Below are 26434 nucleotides of genomic sequence, written 5' to 3' on the forward strand. Positions count from 1 at the left end.
AGGATCATGGGCCGTGTATTAAAAGTTTCATGTAGTTGTCTTGAAGACAGAGGGAAAGAAAATTCCCCTGCATCTTTAGTCAGTGTTTTTTGTCTTTCTGTCTTTTTTTCAAATAAACACAGAGCTGCTGGCTTCCCTTTCTTTCCACTGTTAGGACATTGAAGAGGTTAGTTTCTACTGTGTGGTTATACAAATAGTCGCTATCCTGTAAACCTTTAGGAACTGAAACAGCATTAAAAAAAATTACATTCTGACTTAACAGTGGTCTGTTGAAAGCTTCATTGAGAATCTACATTTTGTGATTGCCTAGACTGCACTGATGCCCACATACAGTTGTGCTCTGGGCTCAAACATGGACCAAGGCACACTTGAGTATCTGAATGAGGATTTACGGACACAGTATATGAGTGGTGTTAGCCTTAATTGTGATGGAGACTGGTAAATGAATTCTAAAATCTATGCTGGAGAGTCATAAAAAGGAAGTTTAGTTTTACTTGTGTTGTTTTACAAGTGCAACAAATTCTAAAAACTTGACTTAAAGCTTCACAGTGCAGCTTTTCAAATAGAGATCTTCCTCTTAGAAACCAAAAGTGGAATTTATGAGGAATTATTAAACACCCTTCAGTTTAACACTCATTACTGTTGTTGCTGTTGATGCTGTCTTAGTCGGTATGGCCAGTAGTTTATGTCATGTGTCAAATACACTGCTGTGTAACTGAAATTACTGAGTCAGTGTTGTGCTTCTGTAACACTGTGTATTAGGAACATTTAAACCTTTTCACCCAAAATGCTTTGGGTGCTTTTGCTAATGGTCCCAATCCACTGGCTCATAGTTGGGTCTCCTAGTGATGATGTCTTTAAAACGATCGACCCAAGAGAATCATGGGAAATGAAGGAAATTAAATGTGCCACTATGTTGTACTTGCCACCTGTGGCCACAGGGTTTAAAGTGAAGCTAAAGCCTTATTTTCAGCTTTACAACATATTTAGTAATTCTGAACTTTTAAAACCACCCCCAATGATAAAAGATCAGTGTCACATCAAGGTGATCCCTCTCTCTCCCTGTTTACATTTTCAATGAAAGGATAGAGGTTTCTGGGCATCCAGATTGAGGAGGACCTGACCTGGAGCACAAACACCACAGCGATGATTAAGAAGGCCCAGCAGAGACTCTACTTCTTGAGACTCCTCAAGAAGAGCCACATCAAACAGAAACAGCTGGTGTCCTTCTACCGTTGCTCCATAGAGAATGTAATGACATACTGCATGTGTGTGTGGTTCTCCAGCTGCACAGCAGCTGACAGGAAAGCGCTCCAGAGGGTCGTCAACACGTCCCAGAACATCATCGGCTGCCCTCTTCCCTCCCTGGATGAGCTGTACAGCTCTCGCAACCTCCACAAAGCCCACAACATCCTCAGAGACCCCTCACACCCGGGTCACCACCTGTTTGAACTGCTGCCTTCGGGCAGAAGATACAGGACAATTAAAACAAGGACAAACAGGTTAAAAAACAGTTGTTATCCAAAAGCAGTAACGGCACTTAACTGCATTAATGCACTTTATTATTTATTTATTAGAACTGGAACATGCCCTGTGTGTGTGTGTGTGTGTGTGTGTGTTTTTATGTGATAAATATATATTTCTATTTTTATACTGTTTTTTTTTTTTTTACTGTTTTATGTGTTCTGTCTGAACAAATAAGGTTTGCACTCAATTTCGTTGTACATGTACAATGACAATAAAGATATTCTATTCTATTCTAGAGAAGATTTTTTTTCTCCACATTACATTCTTTATGTTGCTTTAATTACTAAAGCTATAGTTAAATAACATTTTAAGCTGACTAACATTACATTCATTTATTTAATTGTCATGCAATTAGACTATTTGTCATTATTAGGAGGAGTTTAATGAGTCATGACAAAGATTCTCATAGTTCTAACTTATTGTTATAAATCACTCACTTTGAGATTATATGGCCTACTTATGAAAAAAGATCATTAATATACTTATAATAATATAATTATGATACTTGGTCACATTTGAGTTGCTGATTTTTATTCCCAACTGTATATGATAATGATACTTTACTGCAATATCTCATTATTTTAATCATTAAATACACCTTCTCCTCATTATGATGTTGAAAAATGGGCTTCAATTGATGATGCATGTGATTAGCTTGTTATAAAGAGCTCCTTATACACTCATACAGTAACTGGGCAGGCTGAAATAAGCTGGATTTGCCATATTGATGTTGATATAGGCCTAAACTCATAGAGCCAACTGATATGAAACTAATATTTCAAGTGATTTTATGTATATAACAAGCATTACGGGGCTGCATGGTGGTGCAGTGGTTAGAGCTGTCGCCTGGGTGCTGGCTCGAATTCTCCCTGTGCGTGCGTGGGTTCCCTCTGGATACAGTCCAAAGACATGCTCGTTAGGTTCATTTTTGACTCTTAAATTGCCCTGAAGGTGTGAATGTGAATGGTTGTCTGTCTCTATGTGTCAGCCCTGTGATTGACTGGCGATCAGTCCGGGGTGTACCCCGCCTCTCTCTCAAGGACAGCTGGGATTGGCTCCAGCACTCCCCGCGACCCTGAACATAAGCAGTGTAGATAAAGAGATGAGATGGATGGAACAAGTATTACTTTACATTTGTTGCCATGTAAATGTCATGTTAGCACAGCAGTATTACCATTTGCTGTTACAGTCAATATCCACTAGGTGGCAGCTCTGTTCCAGGTAAAGACTGCTTCACCATGCTAAAGAAAACAAGGTCATATTCAGACACAAAATATTTTATTTGAAGCACTTAGTTCTGACTGATATACATTATCCAACAGCTAATTTGTTAGCCCGCTCCATATGCCTTGAACAGGAAGCCACTGCCTAGCATTGCATCACTTTACCGTCCATCACAGCAGCAGTTCCACAACTACCAGATCCATAGAAAAAAATCACAAAAATACAGATGGCAGCCAGCGAGATATCAAAACCACATCCATTCTGTCCCAGTCATATTGACTGCTCGGAGCCTTTTCTACAAACGTTATCAAAAGCAGTTTGTTCCAAGAATATATCAGCTTTAGCTTCCATACAAAACTCCCACTGTGTTATTGCAGCAGCAAACAAACACTGTGACATGTCTAAAAGAAGGAAGTATAAAGCAGGATTGTTACAAGTGTGCACTGATGCAAGAAGAAGAAGGTTCGTTAGTGTCATTAAAGCAGGATATCTTGTTTGTGGAAGCAAAAGGACCATGACCATGACCTGCTGCAGACCTCTAGCATCTGATTTGACCTTTGACCTGAAGGATTGACCTAGCCTGTGAAGAAACCTGCTAACAGTGTAGTGCAGTGGTGTTGCCTTAAACATATACATTTAAAGATAAAAGCTGCTTCTTTGTGTATTCTGAATGGCTAGATTTCCTTTAACTTCCCAGAAAGTGCCTGTTAGCAGCAAACATGACGCCCTTCCTCTTTCAAAGACAACTATTGCATTACTTTTTAAAATGACTGAGGCGAAGGGACACCTTCTTTAATCCACAAAAGATGTTAATGGCGTTTCAGTTATTTGTTTTAGCCTGCATGAATTGTTATTTGTCTTTGGCAAATGTGCTAAATGTAAGAACAGTGACATTGTGAGTATGCACTATAAGCAAAATAGCATTTTGTGAATCTAAAAATAAATGTCATTTTTTTAACTCTATGTTTCCAATTTATAGCCTTCTTATTTTATATTGCTTCTTATTTTAAGATTGTTTTCAGCTTCTTAGAGCTGAAATGCAGAACTGAATTACCATGTACATAATTTCCTGGGTTACTGTAGTTACAGCATCCTGTACCTGCTTTAAATGCTCTGCAAAGGGAGTATTTGTCTGCTATAAGACTGATAAAGCTGCTTTTAAACAATACTTTGACCTTATTCACGAGGCAATGCAGATCAGAGATGAGGTACAGCTGCAGCAATTACTCAGTCTACTAAAAGGAATTGAGAACTAGTTTGATAATAAATCAAATGTAATTTCCAGTTTCTCAAATGTGAGGATTTGAAGTGTTCTTTTCCCTTCCATCAATATTTTTTTGACCAGACATTTAATCAGTTATTGATATAAAGAAAGAAAACAATCATTATTTGCAGCCCTAGTTTAAGGAAATATCTATTTCTTTGCAGTCAGATTCCCATTATAGTACCTCTTAAATAGCATTACAGCAGACCCACGTGTATACTCAGTCTCATTTGCATAGAACCTGTCATAAAGCGCACTACAGCTGCTTCCACTCTTTTTTATACTCTCAACAAAAAACTTGTTTTTGTTACCAAAGTCAACAGTCAACTAGTTAATATGCTCTAAATAATATCTACTCTATCTGTAAAAGTGCACCAAACCAAAGTGAACACATAAAATACACTAATTAACCTACAGTCACTGTCATCATGACATTATCTACAGTCGGATACAAATAAAGTTTTTCATTCATTCATCACTAAAAAAAATGTCCCATTTAAGGCTGCAGACACATTAAGTTGCCATGCAAATACACACATTCCATTGCAAGCAGGCGTTGAGACACTGAGAGAGAAAGCTGACATTGAAGAGTGTTTATAAGGTTCTGCTTATTCCAGTTTTGCTATGACACATTTATTGAGTAATTCTGGCTCACACACACACTCTTACACACACTCACACACACTATGTAACTCTGTCAGCCTTCTCAGGCAGAGTGAGAACAAAAGGAAAAAGAACGCCTTTTGCTTCCAGAGGCGCCCTCAGCGGCTCCTCCACAAAGTAGGCGTTCTCCTCCTCCACTACAAACTGAAGAGTCTGGCTTTTGTTCACGCAGTAGATGCAGTTCCCGATAACAGCACACCTGAAGGGTAAATGACTTCCAAGCCTCTGTGATGCACAATCATGCCACATTTTCACTATGCTGTTGTACTTGAACACGTTGATCCCCAGCTCTCTGTTGACATCGAAGCGGTAAATGAAGCTTTTCAGCGCCACCATGTCGGTGGACTTCTTCCTGCTGTTGTTGTAGGGACACTCCTGCCACTCGTCCCTCTTCGTGTCGTACTTTAGAAGGCGGTAGAAGAGAGAGCCTCCTGAAACGTAAAGTTCGCCGCTGCATGTCGTGGCCTCGTGGGCCACGGCGAAGGCTCCCTTAGGCAAGGGGGCCACTGTGGTCCAGCGGTCCATGCGAGGATCATATTTTTCCACTGTAAACAAACATTCCCCTCCGATGGCGTACAAGTAGCCATCCATGGACACAAGCTTTAGCTGCGCACGGGCCTGAATCATTGGTCTGACCTCGGCCCAGCGGTTAGTTATGGGGTTGTAACAGAAGACCTTGTCTGAAACCTTGCCCTTCTCCCCATAGCCCTTTATCCCCCCTGCCACAAACAGGTAGTTATACATGGTACAGATCCCGCACCCTTTAGTGTTTATGTCCTCGGGCATTGCAGTCAAGGACCTCCAGTCATTTGCTGTTTCATTAAAGTAGTAAATCATATGATTCTCCTCCAAAGACCCTACCGACAGCGGGCTCTGAGGTCGGCTGCCGCAGCGGCTCGGCGGCCTGCTCCCCACACGATCAAACACGTCATTAATCTCAGCCACCATTAGCGTCTTCCTCCCCTCCATCCTCTTCTTCAGGATCAGATCCCGCTCTGATCCAGTCAGGCGCCCGTACACGGCTGGGTCTTTTAGGACCTGGAGGAAGTTGTCGCTCATGAATCCATAGGCGGTCTCCTTCAGTTCGCTGAGTCGCTGCTTTTTGGCGATGGAGAGAATCTCGTAGCAGTTCTCTGGGGTGATCTGTGCAGACATTGAGTCCATGGCGGCCTGCACGGCACAGGGGATCTGGAGGATTTTAGCCCCTGTGATGACATCTACGACATTCTGCTTAGAAACATTCATCTTAGAGGTGTAAACATAGTCTATCAACGTGGACAAAGTCTTGTAACTGACGCCCTTCACTTTCAGGATGTCTCGTGACAGCCGTGCTTTGAAGTAATCACTCTTTTCTGCCAGGACGGACTTGTGAGCGTTGATCTTCTGCCCGCCCACTTCGATGACTAAATCAGGCTCTTTTTTAGATTTTGCGTTTTCAGCTTCATGGCTGCTGTCCCTGCGCTCAAGGTTTGATTCTAGCACTGACCAATCAGTTTCCTGTTTGGCCTGGCTGGGCGAGCATATGGAGGAATCTGCACTGTAAGACACTTTCGCTCTGGCGCCATTGTGGATTTCACTGCTTGTACAGTTTTGTTTCATGACAGCGATGTGATTGGATACAGCAGAGTCAGTGTTAGGAGACAGATCTGGAGTTCCCTTATCATTGGAGAGGGGAAACTCATCAGTTCTTGAGATGTACGCACCGTTTCCTTTCTGATGATCCACGTTGTTATTCTCCATCGGACTCCCGTCCAACAGGTACTCCTTCTCGAACACGGGAGGGGGGCTGAAATCCTGGGCGTCCTTCAAGAACCCTTTGGCAAAACCTGGACATAAACTCCCGTCTTTGTCAGAGGGCGTGACGAGGTCAGGGTTCACGGCATGGAGGATGACATCAGCCTTCACAGTGATGGCTCCTCCTCCCTGTCTGCACCCCTCGTTCATCCTGACGTAATCACTGGTGATGGGAGGCAGTGTCTTTTCCGATCATGCTGGATAGAGAAACTTGAGCTTGTTCTCCTTTTCTTTCACCTACACAGAGAGCAAACAAGGAGGGAATTTAAACACGGCCCAAAAGAGGAGGGAAAAATGAGCCTTGAGGCTGCAAAGGCTTGTGCATTCTCTAAGGGGCGCCCTTTCTCCAATAAAAGCCTGGAAACTGTGAAATTTGAAGGAAAAAATTACTTTCTGCTTGTGTAATACACTCCTGTATAAATGTGTCATCAATGCAGTCAGTTCTCCTGCAGCAGAACTGCCGTTTAATGTGATTTATCGACAGTATAACAATGACACATAGGCATAGGCAGTTCCAACATGTAGCTTCTTGTGGCTGTTAACTGCATGACCTACTGCAATAATCACCCAGCCTGGCCATTATTTGTGTTAATCTGGAGTCATTTAGAGCGCATGCGCAAATGCTGTTGAGCTGATGGGGGAATTAATCCGTAATATAACTCGGAAAAGGCGTTTATTATTGCATCAAAACTATTTTTACACATTGCCAGATAATCTCGGACGGACACATAAAAACAGCGTTTTATATTTTAGCCAAATAAAGAAAGAAAATAAGTATTTTACGTGGACCTATTTTTAATCAAATTACGATCCATATTATTGGATTTAAGTTAACTGACAGTATAATGTGACCTACCTGCGTTTCCTCGCTGTGATTAAACAGCTCGGCAGCAGCACATTCCCTGCCAGTCTCCCCACAAAGCTCGTTACGTAAGGTAGTCGCAATCCTCATGAACCAGCCAGGCTGTGCTCCCCTGGATGACTTTACCTCACCGACAATCGCAGCCGCGTTATCCCATCCGCTCCCCTTTATTCCATCGACCCACTCAGGTGATGTTTCATCCGCTCCTGCACGGAAACCTTCCTTGATTCAGCGGCGGAGGCGAGGCAGAGGACCGATAAAACGGTCCACTCCAGGTCGCACCTCCTTCAGATCATCCGTCGCAAACTAATTTCCTCCTGTGGAAGTGTTGAGAGCAGCTGCAGCGTCTTTTTCTCCAGGAAGCACGAGACGTCAGCACATCGCGGACAGCAGAGAAACCAGCACGCGGACCTGCCAGGACGGTGATTTTGTTGTCTTTTTTTACAGTTGACTACAGTGAGGTGGTTGTCATTGATCTAAACCACGCCCCATCTGTCGGAATTAACCCTACACTCAACAGCAGGAGCACGAGGCTCCATCTGTTGTGCGCGCGCTGGATGCATCTCAGAGATGCGACATTCCTTTACGCATCATCCCTGTCCTGGGTACCACGATGGGTGGGGGGATCAGGGGATGGGATATAGGGGAAATCCCCATCACTTTCGCTGCTGACATAAACCTAACTAAAACTCATTTTCTCATTAATAAAAAGTCCCAGCCTTAATGTGAAATTGGCCTACAAAGTAAAGTACCTATTATAATATTACACTGATGCTGGTACACATTAAGTTAACATTAAGTACCAGACACTCTGAGTCCCCATAGGGATTTTATATTTCAGTAACACTATTCAAAAATCAATAAAGACTCCATTAGTACACTCCACCTGCTTGAGCATGAGACAGTTTAGTGATGGCTCTTTAAAATAAACTGTAAATGTACACTTGAGGCAGCTTTAACCTCAAAACAGACTGACAATGCTTTGGAAATATAATCACACTTTCCTTTTGATGATCCAACACCATTTTCTACTTAAACACGATGCAGCATAGGCCGTATATGTGTGGCAAAAGCTGCATAAATGCCATTTGTGTCAAAAAAAGCAGCCCTGGGGTTGGAGATGCTGATGTTACTACAGCGATAAAAGAGGCACACACACACACACACACGTAAAAAGGCCTGATAAGAAATAGCACAACCTCACAGGGCAGCAGCATCAGCCGTTTTAATCCAGGGTCCATAACCTCTTTCACAGCGAAGACTGCCTGTCGTAACAACTGGCCTTGGGTTATAAAAATAGAGGGGAGCAACCGCAAGGGCATCAAAAACCTATCAGCCCTGTGAGATTAGAGGGCGTTCAGCAGGGAGGTTTTAATGCCAGATATTCTGAGAGCAAAGACTGGCTGAGGACTGATATACCAAATGAGTTGCCTCCAGGGTCAAACGAAAGACCTCCAATTGAAGCGTTGTAGTGATACCAATGGCAACACCCATCTGGGCTAACCGAGAACTGGATTACTTGGTTGGTATAGTGAGACACTTACAGTTAAAAAATACAAGCTACAGAAGATTGTTAGTTACTACACAAAAAATCTGATGAGATCATGGTTGGGATTGTAGCACAGGAGCAGCTCCAGCTCCAGCCTGGAATCAGCGTTTCTATTTTTGTAGGAACAGATAACATAATGAAACATGGTTGTGCAACAGTGAACGTGGGCGTTACAAGAGAGAAAAAGCCTTGACCCTCTGTGTTCAACAGTGGGAGAAATGAGCAGAGAAATCCCGGAAGAGCTGTATCAGGCTCAGGTCCTGCGGCCCCGCAGGCACATTGCTAGTCCCGGCATGTAGAGATGGCTGCACACAAGGAGAGTGGAGTACAGGGTTAGTGTGAGATGGGAAAAAGAGGGCCTGCTGACACTGTTGCCCAACCTGGAAGTTGCAAAAGGGTTGATTAGTATTTCCTGGGAGGAGTCTCTTCTTTATATAAATTTGCTGATAGAGAAGTTAATACAAGTGGATATTCCCATCATACTTTCAAAATAAAATTCAATCGAAGAACACAAAGTTGGTCAATAAAAGTTTATGAATTTGTTAATACAAATAAAAGAAGTACATACAAAAGTGGCAAACGTATAAAGCTTTTTGTGTTTTTTTAAATATCCTTATGTGAGAAACAAATTCGCATTAGGGGGAAACAAAAATCTCTCCTTCTCTCTTTCATCCCTTTATGAATAGAAACCTGGCCAGCCAGGGGTTCTCATCAAGCCGTCTCAAACTAATTCAGTCATTTCACCTTTTTCATCCCTTTTCTTTGTTAACAGCTGCTCGTACAGTAACATGATCGGATTCCATATAAACACTGAAACTTTCTTTCACCCCTAAACACATACACATGTAATCCTGAGCTGTCAAACTTCATATTTACAACTCTGGCCTTTACAGATAATCTACTGCTAGTCTTTATAAAACTTTCATGTAACAGATTCCAAGCCCTCATCATTACCTAAGTCTCATTTCTTTTCAACACTGATTTAAATACTGCAGTCCTATACAGTCACCTTGTATGGCACTAACACTGGAGAGTTATGTATTAGCCATGTTACAGAACAGAAACCAACTTCACGAGAGGGTGAAATTAAAGACCTTTCAGTGTTTTCAAACAAGTATATCCTTTACAAGTACAGTATATCCTTTGACTGGTCCGGAGAGAGTTGTTGGTGCCGTAAAGCATCATGATTGAGTGGTTAAAATGATCCTTTGTGTTTTATGGTAGGAAACATCATTAGAAATATTATGAGAATACTGTGGATGATGCGTAATGCACGTCTGGTTTCAGTAAGACATTAAGCTGCTGTGATTGATCCCAAATGTTCCTTGGAGTGTAACAACAAATCTGCTGGTGAGAGTTGTGAGCAGCACTTCTTTTTTAACCTGGAAAGACACAGAGAACAGGGGTTAGAATCTTTTTAAATTTAGTCATCTATTGGTAACAGAGGAAAAGCAACCTGCCTGCTTTTGGTGTCACATGCTGAGTAAGGGGATCTGCCAGACCATGATGGTAGAGGTGGTGTCCTCATGCCGAGACTGTTTGGTCTTTTTGTTGACCCGGCGGTGGCCCAAGCCTCCAGACACCACCAGCAGAGAGCTGACGTCCACCTTGCTGGACCGGCGGCCCCTCTGGTGATGAGCGGGGTCATGCAGCATGTCATAAAGGGCCCCGTCCTCGGGCCCGTGCTCCAAGGAGCCCTGGGAGGGGGCTAAGGAGCCGCAGGAAGAGGATAGGGAGTCCTGGAGGGCCATGGTGGTGCAGCCCGCCTCTCCCAGCCACACACCCCGTCCCTGAGGGGGAGGCAAGGCTGAATCTGAGGGGGGCTGGCTGTTCTCCCCACCCTCTGCCTCTGTTGGCTGGTTTGAGGAGGGCGGGGTGGAGGAGTGATGACCAGAGGGCCGGTTACAAACTGCAGCAGCCACAGTGAGGAACTTGACTGGTCCATTGTGAGCATGTAGGGACACCATACCCCGACCTGAAACAGGAACAGACACTGTAATATTCAGACGAGGACTTTTACAAACTTGAAAGTAATACTCTTAACACTTCTTAATGTTCAATTTGCCACTTTTTCTTTGTAAATCATTTGGTCTCAACCCACATCAGTTTCCCAAATACGGTCAAGGTCAACTGATCACGAACTGCAATCAACAGAAGATTAATATGAGCATATTTTTATTTCTTGTCCTGAAGTACTTCTTAGTGTAACAAGGCCAAACATTCAGTGCATAGCTTCTCCAGTGTGAGGATTTGCTGCTTTTCTTCTCATTTTTAAGTTTGTGAACTAAATATCTGGATTGTTGATGAGACATCATAAGAAATGCTAAGATGTCACCTCCAGCCTTTTTTCATATTCGTATATCTTTTTGGTATTTCTAAGACCAAATGATGAATCAATTTTTGACAAATTAATGATTAGATAATCAACAGAAATAATCTTTAGGTGCATATGGCATGTCGGTGTATGTAAGAAGTGATGAACAATTATAACTGATTCCTAAAATAAGTATTTGCCATAAATTATTGTCATTTGTGAATCAAAAATTCACACAAAATTCCTGGTTCCAGATTCTAACATGTAAAGATTTGCTGCTTTTCTGAGTTTTAAATGTTGGTTTCGCCTGTTGGTTGGACAAAGCACAGGACAAGCAATTTGAAAAAATCATCATTAGAAGTTTGTGAAGACCTATTAAAAAGAAAAAAGCCTTCCTCATTTTCCTAGTTTAAATGATAAATCAATCGAAGTAATTAAAAATGAGAGATACAGGCCTGTATGTAATTACAGTTGAAACCCAAGTGGCAACCTCTATGGTGAAAAATGAAGCCAATACGGAAGTTGAAAAAACTGCAGTTCCTTGAGTGGCCACTTGAGGCTGGCTCCAGAAACCAAAGAATAACATTACGGCAGATGGGAAAATGCCCATTTTTACAGCAGAAATAAACATGTTTACAGCCTGGTACAAAAAACGGTTTCATGATAAATAGCTAGTTTTATTGTTCAAGATAACTGTATGTATGGGGGGTTTATTTTTTTTAATGATATACTTGTTTTAATTACATTAAGCCTGGTCACTTGAGTGACAGGTGGATCCTGCTGGCTGTCTGCTAGACGTCAACACAGACACACAGTCACTGAACTTAACTTTCCCACTCTGTGGGAAACATGAAGTTATACTAGCTCATTCATGAGTTAATGGATCAGACACAGACACAGCCTGTTTAGCTTTGATAACTTGGTGTTTTTCAACCACTCGCTCCTCTGCAGCACCGCCCTCTCATCCAAATTTGGTCACTTCAGGCTCCAGCAAACCAACATGGCGGCGGCCATATTTCGGCTTCATTGTCATGAAACAAATGGGTGACGTCACGGTGGCTACGTTCATCATTTGTCTATGTTGAAACCACAGTAATAGTAATGTATCAGTGTTACCTGTGACCTTGGGGATCCCCTGCAGTCTGGGGACAGAGAGGGCCACCGTCACTCCCAGGTTTGTTCCGACCAGCAGCAGACCATGACAGACCAGCAGGCTGCTCACTGACACTCTCTGGTTCCCTGTAGAGAAAAATAGAAACATAACACTGCTTTAATCTTCCAGAAATTGGGTTAAACTCAATTGAAATATTGAGAGGCAGAGCTAAAATGTTTCTTGGCAAAAATATTCTAACACTTTGAGCAATTCACAGTTTTAAGCCTGCCCTGTTATAAATCACACAGATGCACTGTGCTCATGCACACTTGTGCACACGGGAAAATCATAAAAGAGCAAAGTTAATGGGCCACTTGAATACTGTGTGGTGCGTGGGAGGACGGGCTGGGGGCGTATCTTTTTAGTGAGTAGGGGTATTTCTACAGCAACAATGTTCAGCGGTTATTCGTCTCCAGGGCAACGTAAAGAGGAGCCTGAATAAAAGCCGCTCTTTTCAAGTGTCTGCACACAGAAAAATGCCCCATTATGTGTACTTAGAGTCAAACAAACAAACAAACACAAAAGTGTTATGTAACAGAATGAGTGAAGCGTAATGCTGTAATTAAGCAAGGAGCTGTGGCTCTGTTGAAGCAGCAACAGGACAATCAGACCTGACCTTTTCCTCCCTTCTGGTTAGAAGAATCACAGTGAGGCTGCTCTGCACTGTAAGAGCTTTGATTGTTAAGTTAACAGCAGCTTTCAAAAAGGATGCAATAAAGTCAGGCCTGCTGACATGTTGCTCCGTTAGGTGACTTATTATGTGGAATTTGGCACTCATCTCAGACACAGGAGCTTTGTCAGGAATAAACTGTGCAACAAATAGTATCTGGTGAGACATTTTATCATCATTTCTGTGACTGTAATAAGAATCTGGGGTTTTGCAAAAACAGTCATTCCAGCCCAGCTATGTGGGAGGCGAGACTGTCATGAGTCATTACTGCTCCACAGCTTGACTTGAATTTCCTCCCTCAAAGTAATCCTCTTGGGCTTTAGGAAAAATTACTGCCAGTCTCTCTGCCTGACCCCCCTCACTCGAGCTGACCCCGTGCATGGGGCACACACACGCCACACTGCCACACTTCCAGGAATCATGCCAGATAAGCAGGCAGGTACAGTCAAGGACCGGGCCCCGAGTCCTGCCCACATGTGCTTCTAATGAGGGCCCAGAGTTAGCAGAAACACACAGTCTGCCGGTTGGGGGCCTTGCTCAACTTCCTCCTTTCATAATATTTGGAGTTCCCCACCCAGAGGGTGAACTAAAATAAACCCAGAATGAATGTCAACAGGGCCAAGCTCTGGCCCTGATCCTACACCAGAGCAACACTTTGATCTGCACTTAGTCCTGACAACCAACAGCAGGAGGGAGGGGCTAATCCCAAACACTACAATAATACACTGTGTCAGCTATTCGATCAGGCTCCAAAATAACTCAGATCAGCACAATGGGAACAATTACACTCTCCGTTACTACAACAGGAATTCACATTAACTCTCAAAACATGTTAAATAGGTTAACTCAACAATTAACACACATTTTATCAACTGCATCATTCAAAGTGCAAAGTTTTGGCTGCTTGATTCTATGAATGTGATCAAGAGTTATGTTAGCGGCTTTTTAGGATGTAGAGCAGTGCTTTAGTTAATGCTAATGCTAGCATGGAAACATGCTAAGAATGACAATGTGTACATGCTGATAGAATGTTTGACATTTTCAACATTAGTTAAGAAAGTTAAATGGATGGACTGGACTTATATAGCACTTCTCTAGTCTTGCTACCACTCAAAGCTACTTTTACACCACGTGCCACATTCACCCTTTCACATACTCATTCACACACTGATGGCCGAGGCTGCTACATAAAGTGCCCAACTGTCAATCAGTTATCACATTCACACACCGTTGGCTATGCCATCGGGTGCAATTTAATGTCTTGCCCAAGGACACTTTGATGTAGACTGAGGGAGCTGGGGATCGAACCGCCAACCTTCCTGAAAGACGACCAACTCTACCACTGAGCCACAGCCGCCCCAAGTTAGCATGCTAATATTGCTAATTATGAGGATCAGAGGTTGATAAAAGTTGTTTCGACTTTACAAAATACGCACAAAAGTTATTATGGGGCTACAAGAAATAAAAGGGATGACCAAAGACAGAGGGCTACATGCTCTGGTGACCAAGAATGTCTGTAAATAATTTATTATTATTATTATTTGCATGGTGGTTAGCACTGTCGCCTCATAGTTGGAAGGTTCCTTGTTCGAATCCTTGTTTGGATGTAGGGGGGTACCTCCCGTAGGTGTGAATGTGTGTGTATGGTAGTCTCGCCCAATGACAGCTGGAATCGGCTCCAGCCCCCCTTTGACCCTGAGCAATATAAGCCCTATAAATAATGGGTGGATGGTGGTTATTAAGATCAAATTTGTGGACTGACCCGACCGCACCATAAGCTCTTTTGTGAGCAAGAAAGCTAATTCACACATGAAAGTGATAAAATGATCAAACACTGTATACCTGACTGATCATGACGAACCATGACTCAATCTACCTTGCTTCCCAGAGAAGATTAAGACAAGTTTTAACTGGAGCTTCTTCACATAACTGCTACAGTTAGTCATCCAGTCCAAACCTGTGAACTAAATCCTTTCATCTCTGATGGAAGGGATGTTCACTCACTGGTAGGTGTCTTAGACATGTTAGGATAGGTGCAACAATGGTGGCGGCCAAACAAAGAAGAGCTGGAGGTGTTATTTACTGACCCCCCCTCCCGTAATGTTTGTCTCCCATTAGGCCATGCATGGCTGCATATTTAGGTCACGGAGCAGCAGACAAAGGCGGACCAGACCCTCAGCACAGCAGCGTCCTCTGAGACATCGTCACAGCACGGGCTGCTTTGATGGAAGACTGCTGCTCTTTGAACTTTTCTGATTTTATTTATATATTGCAAAATCATTTTTAATATGGTTAAGTTATGACTAATTCATGGCTTTTGTGCTTCTGCAGTGGATTTCATCATTCTATCAGGCACTGTCTCTTTGCTTTTAACCCTTATACACTATATATTTATTAATAAAGTTCTATCTTTTCCTATCTTATCTTAAGATGTCTAACTCATAAGAATAAATAGATGTATGTATGACTTGGTAATATAGAGAGAAAGTAGCCATTAACTTCACAATGCTGAAATTATTACCCAAGCAGCTGCTAATAAGACTAAATTACTCTTAACATGAGCCTCATAGGCTAGGTTCCAGTGGAAATGACTGCTATTACAGCACATTAGCCCGCTGTCTAATACGCTTGGACTTAGCAGAATTGCTCCAACATGCATGAACATGAGAAGAATAACCCCACTTGCATTTCAACACTCCACCATTCACAGAGGCATTAACACAGAAGACGACGCCCCACGTCTCCCATTGTGAGCCTGACTGTGTGTTTTGTGGCGAAGCACAAAGTGAATCAGGCTCTGTAATGTAATATCCCCTCATAATGCTGCGGACTTCCTGGAGATTACGCTTATCCCGAAATCAGACATCAAACATCAGAACGATGTTATTTCTTGTCATTTTCTGATAAGCTGATGCTATTTTTACGCTTGTATGTCAGTAAACGTACATGTATGGAGCAGAGATTTGAGTGTGAAAGACCAATCGCATCGATTGCATGCAGCCCCTCCTGTGCAAACAGTTTGGCTGGCAGTTTGAATTACATCAGAGTTTGTGCAGAAACAGCAAATTCTTTGGTCTCACTTTGTTCCGCCAGCAGCAATAAACACGGCTGTGGAAGGTTCTGGAAAAGCACAGGTCACAGACCACAGAGAGAGCAGCAGACAGGTGAACTTCATGCTTCATTAGAATATTAAAATAATAACCTTTTTGGATATTAAACTATAAGTGTGGTGTGAAAAACCTGATTTCCTACTGACCGACTGTCTGTGACTGAACGGCGTTATCAGAGGAAGTGAGCCTTTAATGGCGAGGCCCAGAGGATGAAAGCTTTCATGTGCGGTGGGCTGTCCCAGAACCAGCTTCCTCTGCGGTTGCATGGATTCTATTAGCTAATATAGGCAGAGAGGTCCCAAAGCAGGCAACGTTTAACATTCACATCTGTCTTATAAAGCGGCCTTCCACGTAACACTTGATATCAGAGGAAGTGGGGGCTGGATACCTCTTACATTTTAAACTGCAAACTGGGTTTGTAAATTTAGAGTTTCTCCGATTGCCAGTGCTGTCCATAAATCTGTTTTATCTGCAGTCAGAAGCTGCAGAAATGCTGTTTATTAATGTGCCACATTGAACAAACTGTAGCCATGGTTACTACAAACTGCTAGTGGATGACTCTTTATTGCAGTTTGTTGCTGCTCCAACATCTTATTAACATTTAAAACCCTTTCCTTTGAGCTACACAAGCTTTTACATACGAGCCGACATTCTGCTGATCTATAAAAGTGGAAAAAAAAAGAGTTACCCTGATCTCTCCACACAGTAGCTCAGTCCTTCCGATGCCCTTCCGAATGTTATTACTACCTTGTGGCAATAGAGGAGAAGTCACTCTGAAGACTACATTTGCACGCAGTCTAGGCAGAGCTGAACTAATGACAGCACCGCTAATGACGCTGAAGATGAGATAGCACAGAACAACTGCAGGCAAGTCATTAACGGCAGACCTCAACACACACGCACGTCTGTCATCACAAAACTCAGATCACAACCTCATTTAAGTATCGAAACCCTGCACTATCCAGCTGCAAGAGGAAAAAAGTCTATTGTCAAAAACATTTTTGTAAAACTTCAAGGCAACATCACAGAGAATGCTTCTGGAAACGCACGCCTAAGCAGAGCTGTCTGCATGACTCAGCATGACGGGGAAAGAGATGGAAGGCAGCACCAATTGGTCTGAACAAATCCTGACTTCGTACTAACAGAAGCAACAATCAGTCTTTTGGGCTGTGACTTTTTGGGTCAAGCTGATATAACACAGCAGATTACAAGATCCAAAGCAGCGGGCCGCTCTGATGACTTCAGCCGAGGAAGATTGCCTCCCTCCGAGTAATTTCATTTGACCTGAACATCCTCAGCGACTTTGGTCGGCTTGGCAGGAAACTGTTTCACAACCAAATGCTGCAAACTACTAATCTACAATGTAACTTGTGCTAAAGAACACACTCATAAATTCAAAACAGTAGTACAGCACGGTTCAATACAGTAAAATTTTCAAAGCCTCTAAAACAAATATTCCTCCCTACAATTAAGGCTAATCTGGTATTAAATTGTCTGTCAGACACGGCTCATTTGTCCCGCCTTTGACTCTGTTCTGCACATATTACAACCTCGTAATGACAGGGTTTACATCTGCAGTTGCACAACCACAGATCAAAGGTAAGCCTTCATAGTGGAATGATGAAAGCCGAGTAAATTGCTCTCTTTAAGTAGGGACAAACCCCTGTTCAGGACAGAATCCCTGCACTTATTACTAGTGCTTTATTAGATCTGTGGAAGGGAAAAAAACAACCTACATTACTCCTACATTGTTCTTAATGTTTAATATTATCTCTAGTGATCACCATGCAGATAGCTTTGTTTGTTTTATGAATAGGTCTCGCCATTATGGGAAATAGTCAGTGCCAGCATTACATCCTTATTGATTGAGGTCAAATTTTTAAGATAGCTGAGAAATTATATTTAATGGGAGTGCATGGACAGAGTCAGCGAAAGGCCGTAAGGGAGATGTCAGACGAAGCAGTTAGAGGGGAAATATTGTCATTTGGGGGCTTAAACAAATGTAATAGTAATCCTCTCTTCTATGCTGTTCCTTCTTCATATATAACGCTGGCACCAGAAATAGTTGCATTTTTTACATAAGGATTTGATAGCACTCATTTTTGATAGGCGGTGATGAAGGCAGGAGCCCACTTGATAAGCCTGTTGATGTGCTTTCGCTGCCCATCTCATCTCTTCGCTCATGAAAATGGGGGAGTAGGGGGAGGTACAAGGGTGAGTGCTAGCCCCAGACAGGACACCTCATCCTGGCTCTACCATCCCCGTCTTCTTTCTAACACACCTCTCTCTACAAACTCTTCTCTCTGTCCTTCTCTCTATATTTTTCTTTCGTGTGTTTAAATCAAATGTGGGGGCCAGTAGAAGCCATGTGGTAGGGTAGGTAGCATCAGCGCTGTCAATACCTGGAGCTTGCATGAGCGGAGCCTGGGTCTGTAGAAGTTGGCAATGCTGCTTGGGTTGCGGTGGTAGGTTAATTATAAGTATTGGGATAAGGGAACAAGGGGAGGGGTTTCTTCACTGAGTGCTTATCCTTATCATTAGGGCGCACAAGTATCTTGTGTTTAATTAAAATAAATATAAACATAAAAAATACTGAAATCCAGGAGTTTAGCCCAGCTGCTAATATGCTCTGTATTTCAATGGGATGTCATAATTTATGGTCTCTATGTTACGTTAGTTGTCATAAGGATGCCCCATTATTTGTTGCTGTTTTTCTACAAGTGTTGAAGTCTGGTCTGCATTAGGCTTAGAGGCAAATGTTTTGTTATAACATTCTTGACGGGGTCAAACGGTTTCTTAAAGCAACACTATGAATAGAGATATAATGAGAGGTTCCTGATTCCCTGTTTAGACTGAAGGAGCCTTTGAATGACACACCTGCCATAACAAGAGCTGTCTGGATGAGCACCTACACTGATGTCAGCTAATTACCGACAGGCACAGACCAAGACAGCTCTTTGAAAACATGAGCTCACTGGACTGCATCTCAGTCCACATACGTATGTGCTGTATGCGTATTTGACTAGATGATCAAAGATGTGATTTAAAGACATGTATGCTTTGCTGCATTGCATCAGAGAGTTTGACAGTCTTCAAAAGGTTTCAGACTCACGTCAGGCGCACAGCTTACACTATACTGCTCTCAAGGGCAGGAACATAGAAGTGAAAGAGGGTAATTGAGGATAATTGGGGTGGTAAAGGTGGTATGACCACAAAATCATTATGACTGAATCTTAAAACACAAGGCTGTACCAAGTTGAGAAAGCCCTCTAAATGATACAGTTCACTTTCTTTTGTTACGTGTTCCTGTTTAGAATAAAACATAAAATCACCTTAAAAAATATCATACCCACGAGAAAATATAACGTATCAGATTTTATGTGAAAAAGATAGTTATGTTTGTCTTACCAGGTAGTGTATTGTGCACAGGTGTGGCGATGTTAATGTCCTGCAGGTGCTCCAGGGTCTCTGTGTGGAAAAGGCGCAGAGTGGATCCAGAGCTGAAGGCGATCCAGATGCCCACCCCAGCCACCACCATGTGGGACACCACCATGCCCTCCTCCTGGTGGGCCTCCAGCTGCCTCTGGATGTGGCAGACAGGGCAAAGTGACAGGGTTACATACTGTGTCTTTATACTGTAATACATTCAGCCTGGGGGAGGACAGTTATTGTAGTACTTAAGACTATATTCCCAAGTCATGGTTCCCACTCAGCTAGATAAGTATTAAATAACTGTATATTACAGTCAGAATATATATTCATTTGGTCTATTGTACTAGGATGCAAAAATCAAAGTGCTGCAGGCTTTTCACAAATAACTCAGTACAGTTGTTAGAGAGCTTTTAAATCAGGGTTTAACATGACAGGAGCTCCGAGGTGAATTTTGATTGTCCTTTGTTGGCTCTCTGTGACAACAGATTTTTGAAAGCTTATGAAAACGAACAGCCCACAGATAGTGGTCTGTGTACTTTTAGGTCTTTGAATTTTCCTTTTACAAACAGAAAACAAATGATTATTTGATTTTTATTTCAAAATGAAAAAAGAGAAACAAGTCATTTTGGACGGAGCTACAAATATAAGCCTCTGTAGGTCCTACAGAGGCTTATATTTCTAGCTCCATCCACCAGTCAGTTTAGAACTGAAGAAGCCTTTCGGATGAGAGGTGAGTTGCCTATTGGATTAAGCCTAGAATTACCATGACCTGGATGAGTAGTTTTATGGTTGGCGGCATCCATAGATTTATCCGCATAGATACCGCTTCAGCCGCTGCTGTTCACAGGAGCAATACGTCAATGTGGCTGCCATATTGGAGAGGGGGAGCCGCACCCCCTAATGTACGTAAGTCTATTGACAGCAGGAGGTCTGAATTGTGAATCGATTTTCAAGCAGTTTGTTTTGTCACAAGCGTTAGACATGTATTTAAAATGCAGGTTTTTATACCAAAATACTTTCTCTTGTGATGTATAGTACTTCAATTTTATATCTACCATTTCTGACCAAAAAATGGCTTGTTTTTATTTATTTTTTTAAATGAAAATCAAATAGCCATTTGTTTTTTGATTTCTGTTTCTAAAAGGAAAATTCCAAGACCAAAAAGTACACTGACCCAATTACCTAGTTTATTTTGCCCAAATGCAAACTTATTCATTCTGGGGTGATATCAGTATTTCAGGACATAATGAGACTTTCATGAACTCTTGATTTTCCTTTATTTCATTATTGTGAGTAAGAAAAGTTTCAAATATATGCAGAGTGTGAATTTGAATGTTCTGGGCATGGATACCAATACAACGGGCATTTTTCCCATCACCTCTGGTTACATAATCTCACCACACATTACATTACATGTGGGTGGAGTTATATTTGTCTAACGAGAGTCCATTCACAAGTGTGTCAGTTCGGGGTTCTATTACAATGAGGTCATGAAGGAGCAGGAAAGATATGTCCTGCATTTTTGTTTTTCACACACTGTAAGAATTGTTTTTTATATGTAACCTTTTTTTCCTTATTTCTTTAAACATCCTCTGTTTCCTCTCAGTCTCTTACTCACAGTCACCATCCTGGACTTACTGTAAGTCCTCAGTTAGGGAAAGAGAGCGAGACAGGCAGGTGGTCCAACATAATGAGCTTAATGAGGCTAAACAGATTATAAGTGAGTGCATGTCAGAGGAAGGTTACTATTCCTGGACCAATGGCAGGTGCTTCCATTCCCTAAACCAGGCCAGAACACACACAGGGATTACCATCCATATTTCAGGAAATGGAAAGAAGAAAACGCTGGGAAGGGAAATGAGGAAGCTTAATTTCCTAGAGGTTCTTAACACTTAAAAGGGACGTCAGTTTACACTAGTTGCTTCTTTGGAAATCTCCTCTGCTTTACAACTTTCCTATACCAACATGACTCTTTTCCTTTCTGTATTTTTTGCCTTACTAACTTACTGGACTTACTTTTTTTTTTCAGTCTTTAAAATGCAACACACATCTCCCTCTCCATGTTGAACCAAACACCCTAAAAGAGCAATTCTTGCTTCAAATTTCTTTTTACTTTAAAGTAAAAAAAGAATGGCCACAGCCAACTATGTCCTTACTTATTTTGTTTCCTAGTCAAAGCCACTCTTTAGTTAAACACTTATTATGCCACAGACTCGCCACACAGATAGGATCATTAACTTTGGCACAGATACAAAGACATTTACTGTTACTGTCATTTACGCCAAACACACAACTGCTCTGTTTATGATGCAGACATGGCATTTATTAAATAGCCACAGTATTCGAGCTGAGTAACGTACCTCTACACAGTGTGTGTGGCTGCTGATGATAAAGACCTGTCCACCCGATGAAGCCCATAAGTGCTCCTCTACAGCCAGCATGGCCTTGACTGGGAGGACTCCCAGCTTGAGCACCTTTGGCTTATCACTGCTCCACAATCCATCTGTAACAACAAACACAATATAAGCACGTCAGTATTCAAATAAATAAAAACACTGCATTTCACAAAGTACCCCATGCACCAAATGCGGTTTATATGAAAGCACACAATGCATTTATATTCAGTTAGAGTCTAATAAAGATACAGTACAGTGAAACATAAGCTACAACCATGTCTTTATAAATATCATTGCATTATCTTCTGCCATCTAAACCTCTAGCATTTTCATGCAAAGGTTAAAGAAGAATGGTTTATACTTATATAGAGGACACCGTTATAGTCACTTCATCTTTATAAATGTCGTCTGAAAAGGTCGTCTGCATTTATATGACTCTGCTTGTGCTGGTGGAGTGGCCATTGATGGTTTTCACAGCCTTCACTATGAATATAGATGGGCTGTGAAGCATTAGTCAGAGCCGGGCTCTATCCCACACACTCCTCCTACACACTCTGTTCTACATGTGCCTGGGCACCTACACTGCCAGCTCTACTGCAATGTAACACCCCATGCAGTCTCTGTATAAATAACACATTACATTTCTGCAACTAGTATAATCACTGTTTTAGATTTCAAACAATGTCGTCGTAAATTGAAGGAAATGCAAGAAAAAATCTAGAGTTGATTAAATTTACGCACAAAAATAGGGATGTGCAAAAGTAAAAAATGACCCGACTTCATTTCCTCCTGATACCACATTCCCTCGGCTAATCTCTGCCAGGAAATGAGCGAGGCCTCACCAGTCCTGTTTGTTAAGAGAAGGCACAAAGGCGGCTATTGAAGGCAGAGGTGCCACGCAGGGAGAGAGAGATGTTCTTTGAGAGGTACAGTATAATGACTGGGGAAGTAATGGTAATCTCCCTCTAAAGGGGCTAGGTGCGGTTAGCATTCCAGCAATGCCCTGTGTATATTATTCTAATAATCATACTGTGTAGGTGAATGCAAGTGAGGATAAAAGTACAAAAGGAAAATGAGCAGTGGAGGAAAAGAAAAAGAAGACAGGAGTGCCAACTTGCAGTCTTATGTAAGCCTGCCCACATCTCTCATTTCTTCAACTGTAGCATTCCTTCATGTCAGTGTCAGCTGCAACAAATCTCGCATCACAGTGTATGTGACAAACACTGAACATTAATCAAACAAGCGGGGTTGTTCCAATACAGATACCAGAATGGGAAATGCCTCTGACCTGCCTAAAATGCAGTATCAGGAAACTACCAGAAGGATAGTCGAGCACCGATCCAACATTACAGTTTTCAGACCTCCCGTCATTTAACTGATTCTTCTTCTAACAAACAAAAACCCACACAGCAATGAAACATATTATGGCTGCAGGAGGCAACTACTGTTTGAGATTAGGAAAGAAGAATTGGCTTCAGGTAGTGATGTTAGCAAACAACAACAAGGTGCTACTGGAGGACATCCATCTATCCATACATTATCTATACCGCTTATCCTGTTCAGGGTCGCAGGGGGGCTGGAGCCCATCCCAGTTGTAATTAGGCGAGAGGTGGGGTACAACCTGGAATGATCGCCAGTCAATCACATAGAGAGAGACAACCTTTCATGCTCACACTCCTACGGGCAATTTAGAGTCACCAATGAACCTAACAAGCATGTCTTTGGACTGTGGGAGGCAGCCGGAGTACGTGGAGGGAACCCACACATGCACAGAGAGATCATGCAAACCCCACACAGACAGGCCCCCTACGTCCGAACCGGGATTCAAGCCAGGACCGCTAACCACTGCACCACCGTGCAGCCTGCTGGAGGACAGTTTTATGTTGTTTAAGCTAGCAAAATGTCAACTAGCAGTGTGTTCCCATTTCACATTTTGGGGGTGTCATTTTTTATTTCAAGTTATGAATTTAAAAAAAAAAAATGGTTTGAAAATGTTTTGTTAAAAATCTGTTTCTCCTATTCTCTTCGGCAGAAACAGGACGTTAGGCTGCCTGCCGCTAATGTTAGCTTAGCTTGTTTCTAGTTTTCCTCAGTGTACTGAGCCAGAGAATACATAATGATAACAATGAAATCACACACACAGGATTAGTGGTATACAGCTGAGTATTTTTCACACTAGTATTGGAGAAGTATTAGGTATCTGCCGATACTGGAGTTTAGGTAACAGACTCCAAAAAATGGAATCAGTACATCTCTATAAACAAGACTATAATTTTTCTTATTTTGACAAAGATGCAGCCAACTACATATGATGCTCGGCACTCTCTCGGGAGGATTTAGGCTGGCAGCATAGAGCAGAATAATGTTCTGACTGTCTGTCCATGACGTGACCTTTGCCGAGTCACTGCCTCCTTCCTTCTTCATCTCCTACACAGTCACTTACAGAGGAAACAGCTAGCATGGCAGAATGAGGCTGCCTTGCCAGCTTCAGACACGCCGCATCTTCTGCTGTACAGCATTTCCACGCAGGATAACTCAGCACTGATTGCTTTGAAGACAAAGCAACATCCCCGTCTGTTCAGTTGTTTTGGATGCCTTGTCACTATTCACTGTGAGGGTCCCCTTTGATCAGCTGACATTTTAACATCAAAGAACATAAGCTGATCATTTCTCCTGGCTCTGCTCGCTGTCTTCTCTGCAATGTAAACAGTTGGTCTGCTTTTAATGCTAATGGGGTACAGGCTGAGCCTTCCGCTGTGACAAAGTACTTGAGCAGCATTATAACCGGGACGCAGGGACCAGTCTCCCTACATCCAAAATGAGTCATCATTTTAGCAGCAGGCTTCATGTTCCAGTGAGAGTGACAAAACTGTTGATGGGCAGAAATCAAACAAGACAGACTCAGAGGGTTTAGGGCCAGGATTTCCTTCTGGGAATATATTTGACACCCCAGGCTGATGAAAGATGGAAAGCATCTACTGAAACTGTTGGGACATTCAGTTACAAATACACTGGCACACTCTCTGTACCAGCGTGTTTGGCATTGTAATAATTGGTGAGTGAAGGGGGGAAAGAGGTGACATGTGCATCAAACAAGCAGTAATGAACAGCTCGACAGTACATTCCTGAACGGTTGCATACATACATACAGTTTGTTTCTGCAGGCAAACTGTAGCTCAACGGAAGAATGTGAGAACAGTTTCCCTCCTGTGTTTCTGTCCTCAGGCCATCTCACCTATTCTGTATCTCTTTGTCTCAATCTGTCTCCTTGCCAAACAGAACACAAGCTAGAAATTGAGCGAGGAAACTTAAATTAGATTTCCAACATCTCCGAGGAGGAACTTTTGAGTCATATGAGGAGAGAAATGAATGTGTGACTGAGGTTATTAAAAACACACCTCTAGCAATGGATGCATCACAAGACAGCGATCCCAATGTACTTATCTTTACCCACATTATTTGACAGAGAGAAAAAGCAGACAAAGACAGAGAGAGGAGGAACAAAGCGCAGAATGTGATAGATTGTGGGAAGACTGCAGCCCCGTATCTCTCCTCTAATGTGTCTGTGCTCGTCTGGGAGGGAAGGCATTAAATAGGTCACCGCTAACAGATTGGCTTCTCCCAGACAACCGAGCAAACGGAAACAGAACTTCCACACAGAGCAGAAGAGACCCCTGACCCCGAGCTACACACTGAGCCTCTGACTTACAAAACTAACAACGACCCGGTGACTCAGAGAGAGAAAATAACCGTCTGAGCGATGCTCCACAAAACAAGAAGTCTTAGTATGTTCTACCCAGAATAACCCCTTTCATTGAGGGATACCAAATGCTAAGCTGTGTCAATACAGCAACATGTTTAGCATAGTAACACATGAAATGATCTGCATGGATAACTGGAGAAAGACAGCTGATATAGTGCTTATTCCTTTTGCAAAATGATGTCAGCAGAGGAGTTTTAAAAGTTGCTAAATTTAATAACAAAGTTATCAAGCCAGTCAACAACAGTGCACTTATTCACCAAAGTGGCCAATTACGGTTAAGGCTGCTAGTGCAGTGCATATTGAAGTAAACACTGTCAGCCTGCACAGTTTGAAAACCAAATCTAATCAACTCACTGAATGCATTTTCTGTTTCACACAATAACAGTGATTTAACCTCGTAATTGCCCCAATTTCAGCTATTTAAGAGCATCAACAAACAATACAAAGGTTCAATTATGAGACTTTAACACAAGAGATACACAAAACCACCAGTCTCTCCCCTCCTGAAACACACACCTTGTGATCTGGAGTAGATGGCCACAGAGCCGCTGACCAGGCCGGCGTACAGACAGTGTTTCTTGTAGACCAGGCTGGTGACGGTCGACTTGTCCGGAGTGAAGAAATGCTGCAGACGTACCTTCTTGGATCGCTGGCTGCTCTTATAGATGATGATGCTATACAGGACAGGAGATAAAAGTATAAACAAATTTTAA

At 42.3% G+C, this 26434-nt stretch overlaps 2 protein-coding genes across 3 annotated transcripts in view; both read right to left on the reverse strand.

Moving 5' to 3' along the window:
* Positions 1-2788: 2788 nt before the first annotated feature.
* LOC138591762 (kelch repeat and BTB domain-containing protein 11) lies at positions 2789-7731 on the reverse strand. Its single transcript, XM_069662449.1, has 2 exons — positions 7329-7731; positions 2789-6709 (listed from the first exon to the last, which is right to left on the reverse strand). Exon 2 carries the CDS (start codon positions 6620-6622, stop codon positions 4700-4702), a length of 1923 nt encoding a protein of 640 aa, XP_069518550.1. The 5' UTR covers positions 6623-6709; positions 7329-7731; the 3' UTR covers positions 2789-4699.
* Positions 7732-9400: 1669 nt separating this feature from the next.
* arhgef10 (Rho guanine nucleotide exchange factor (GEF) 10) overlaps positions 9401-26434 on the reverse strand; it is a 65127-nt gene continuing 48093 nt past the window's right edge. For both annotated transcript variants that reach the window (XM_069661488.1, XM_069661487.1), the window contains 6 exons: positions 26238-26395; positions 21923-22065; positions 19539-19713; positions 12314-12436; positions 10344-10858; positions 9401-10265 (listed from right to left, as the gene is read on the reverse strand). In XM_069661488.1, the coding sequence (XP_069517589.1) occupies positions 10356-10858; positions 12314-12436; positions 19539-19713; positions 21923-22065; positions 26238-26395 (1102 nt within the window). In that variant the 3' untranslated portion in view covers positions 9401-10265; positions 10344-10355. The remainder of the gene's footprint in view (positions 10266-10343; positions 10859-12313; positions 12437-19538; positions 19714-21922; positions 22066-26237; positions 26396-26434) is intronic.

Source organism: Semicossyphus pulcher, unplaced genomic scaffold, assembly GCF_022749685.1.
Source record: "Semicossyphus pulcher isolate SPU_LCO1_2020_fin unplaced genomic scaffold, fSemPul1.0.p SCAF_14, whole genome shotgun sequence".
NCBI lineage: Eukaryota > Metazoa > Chordata > Actinopteri > Labriformes > Labridae > Semicossyphus > Semicossyphus pulcher.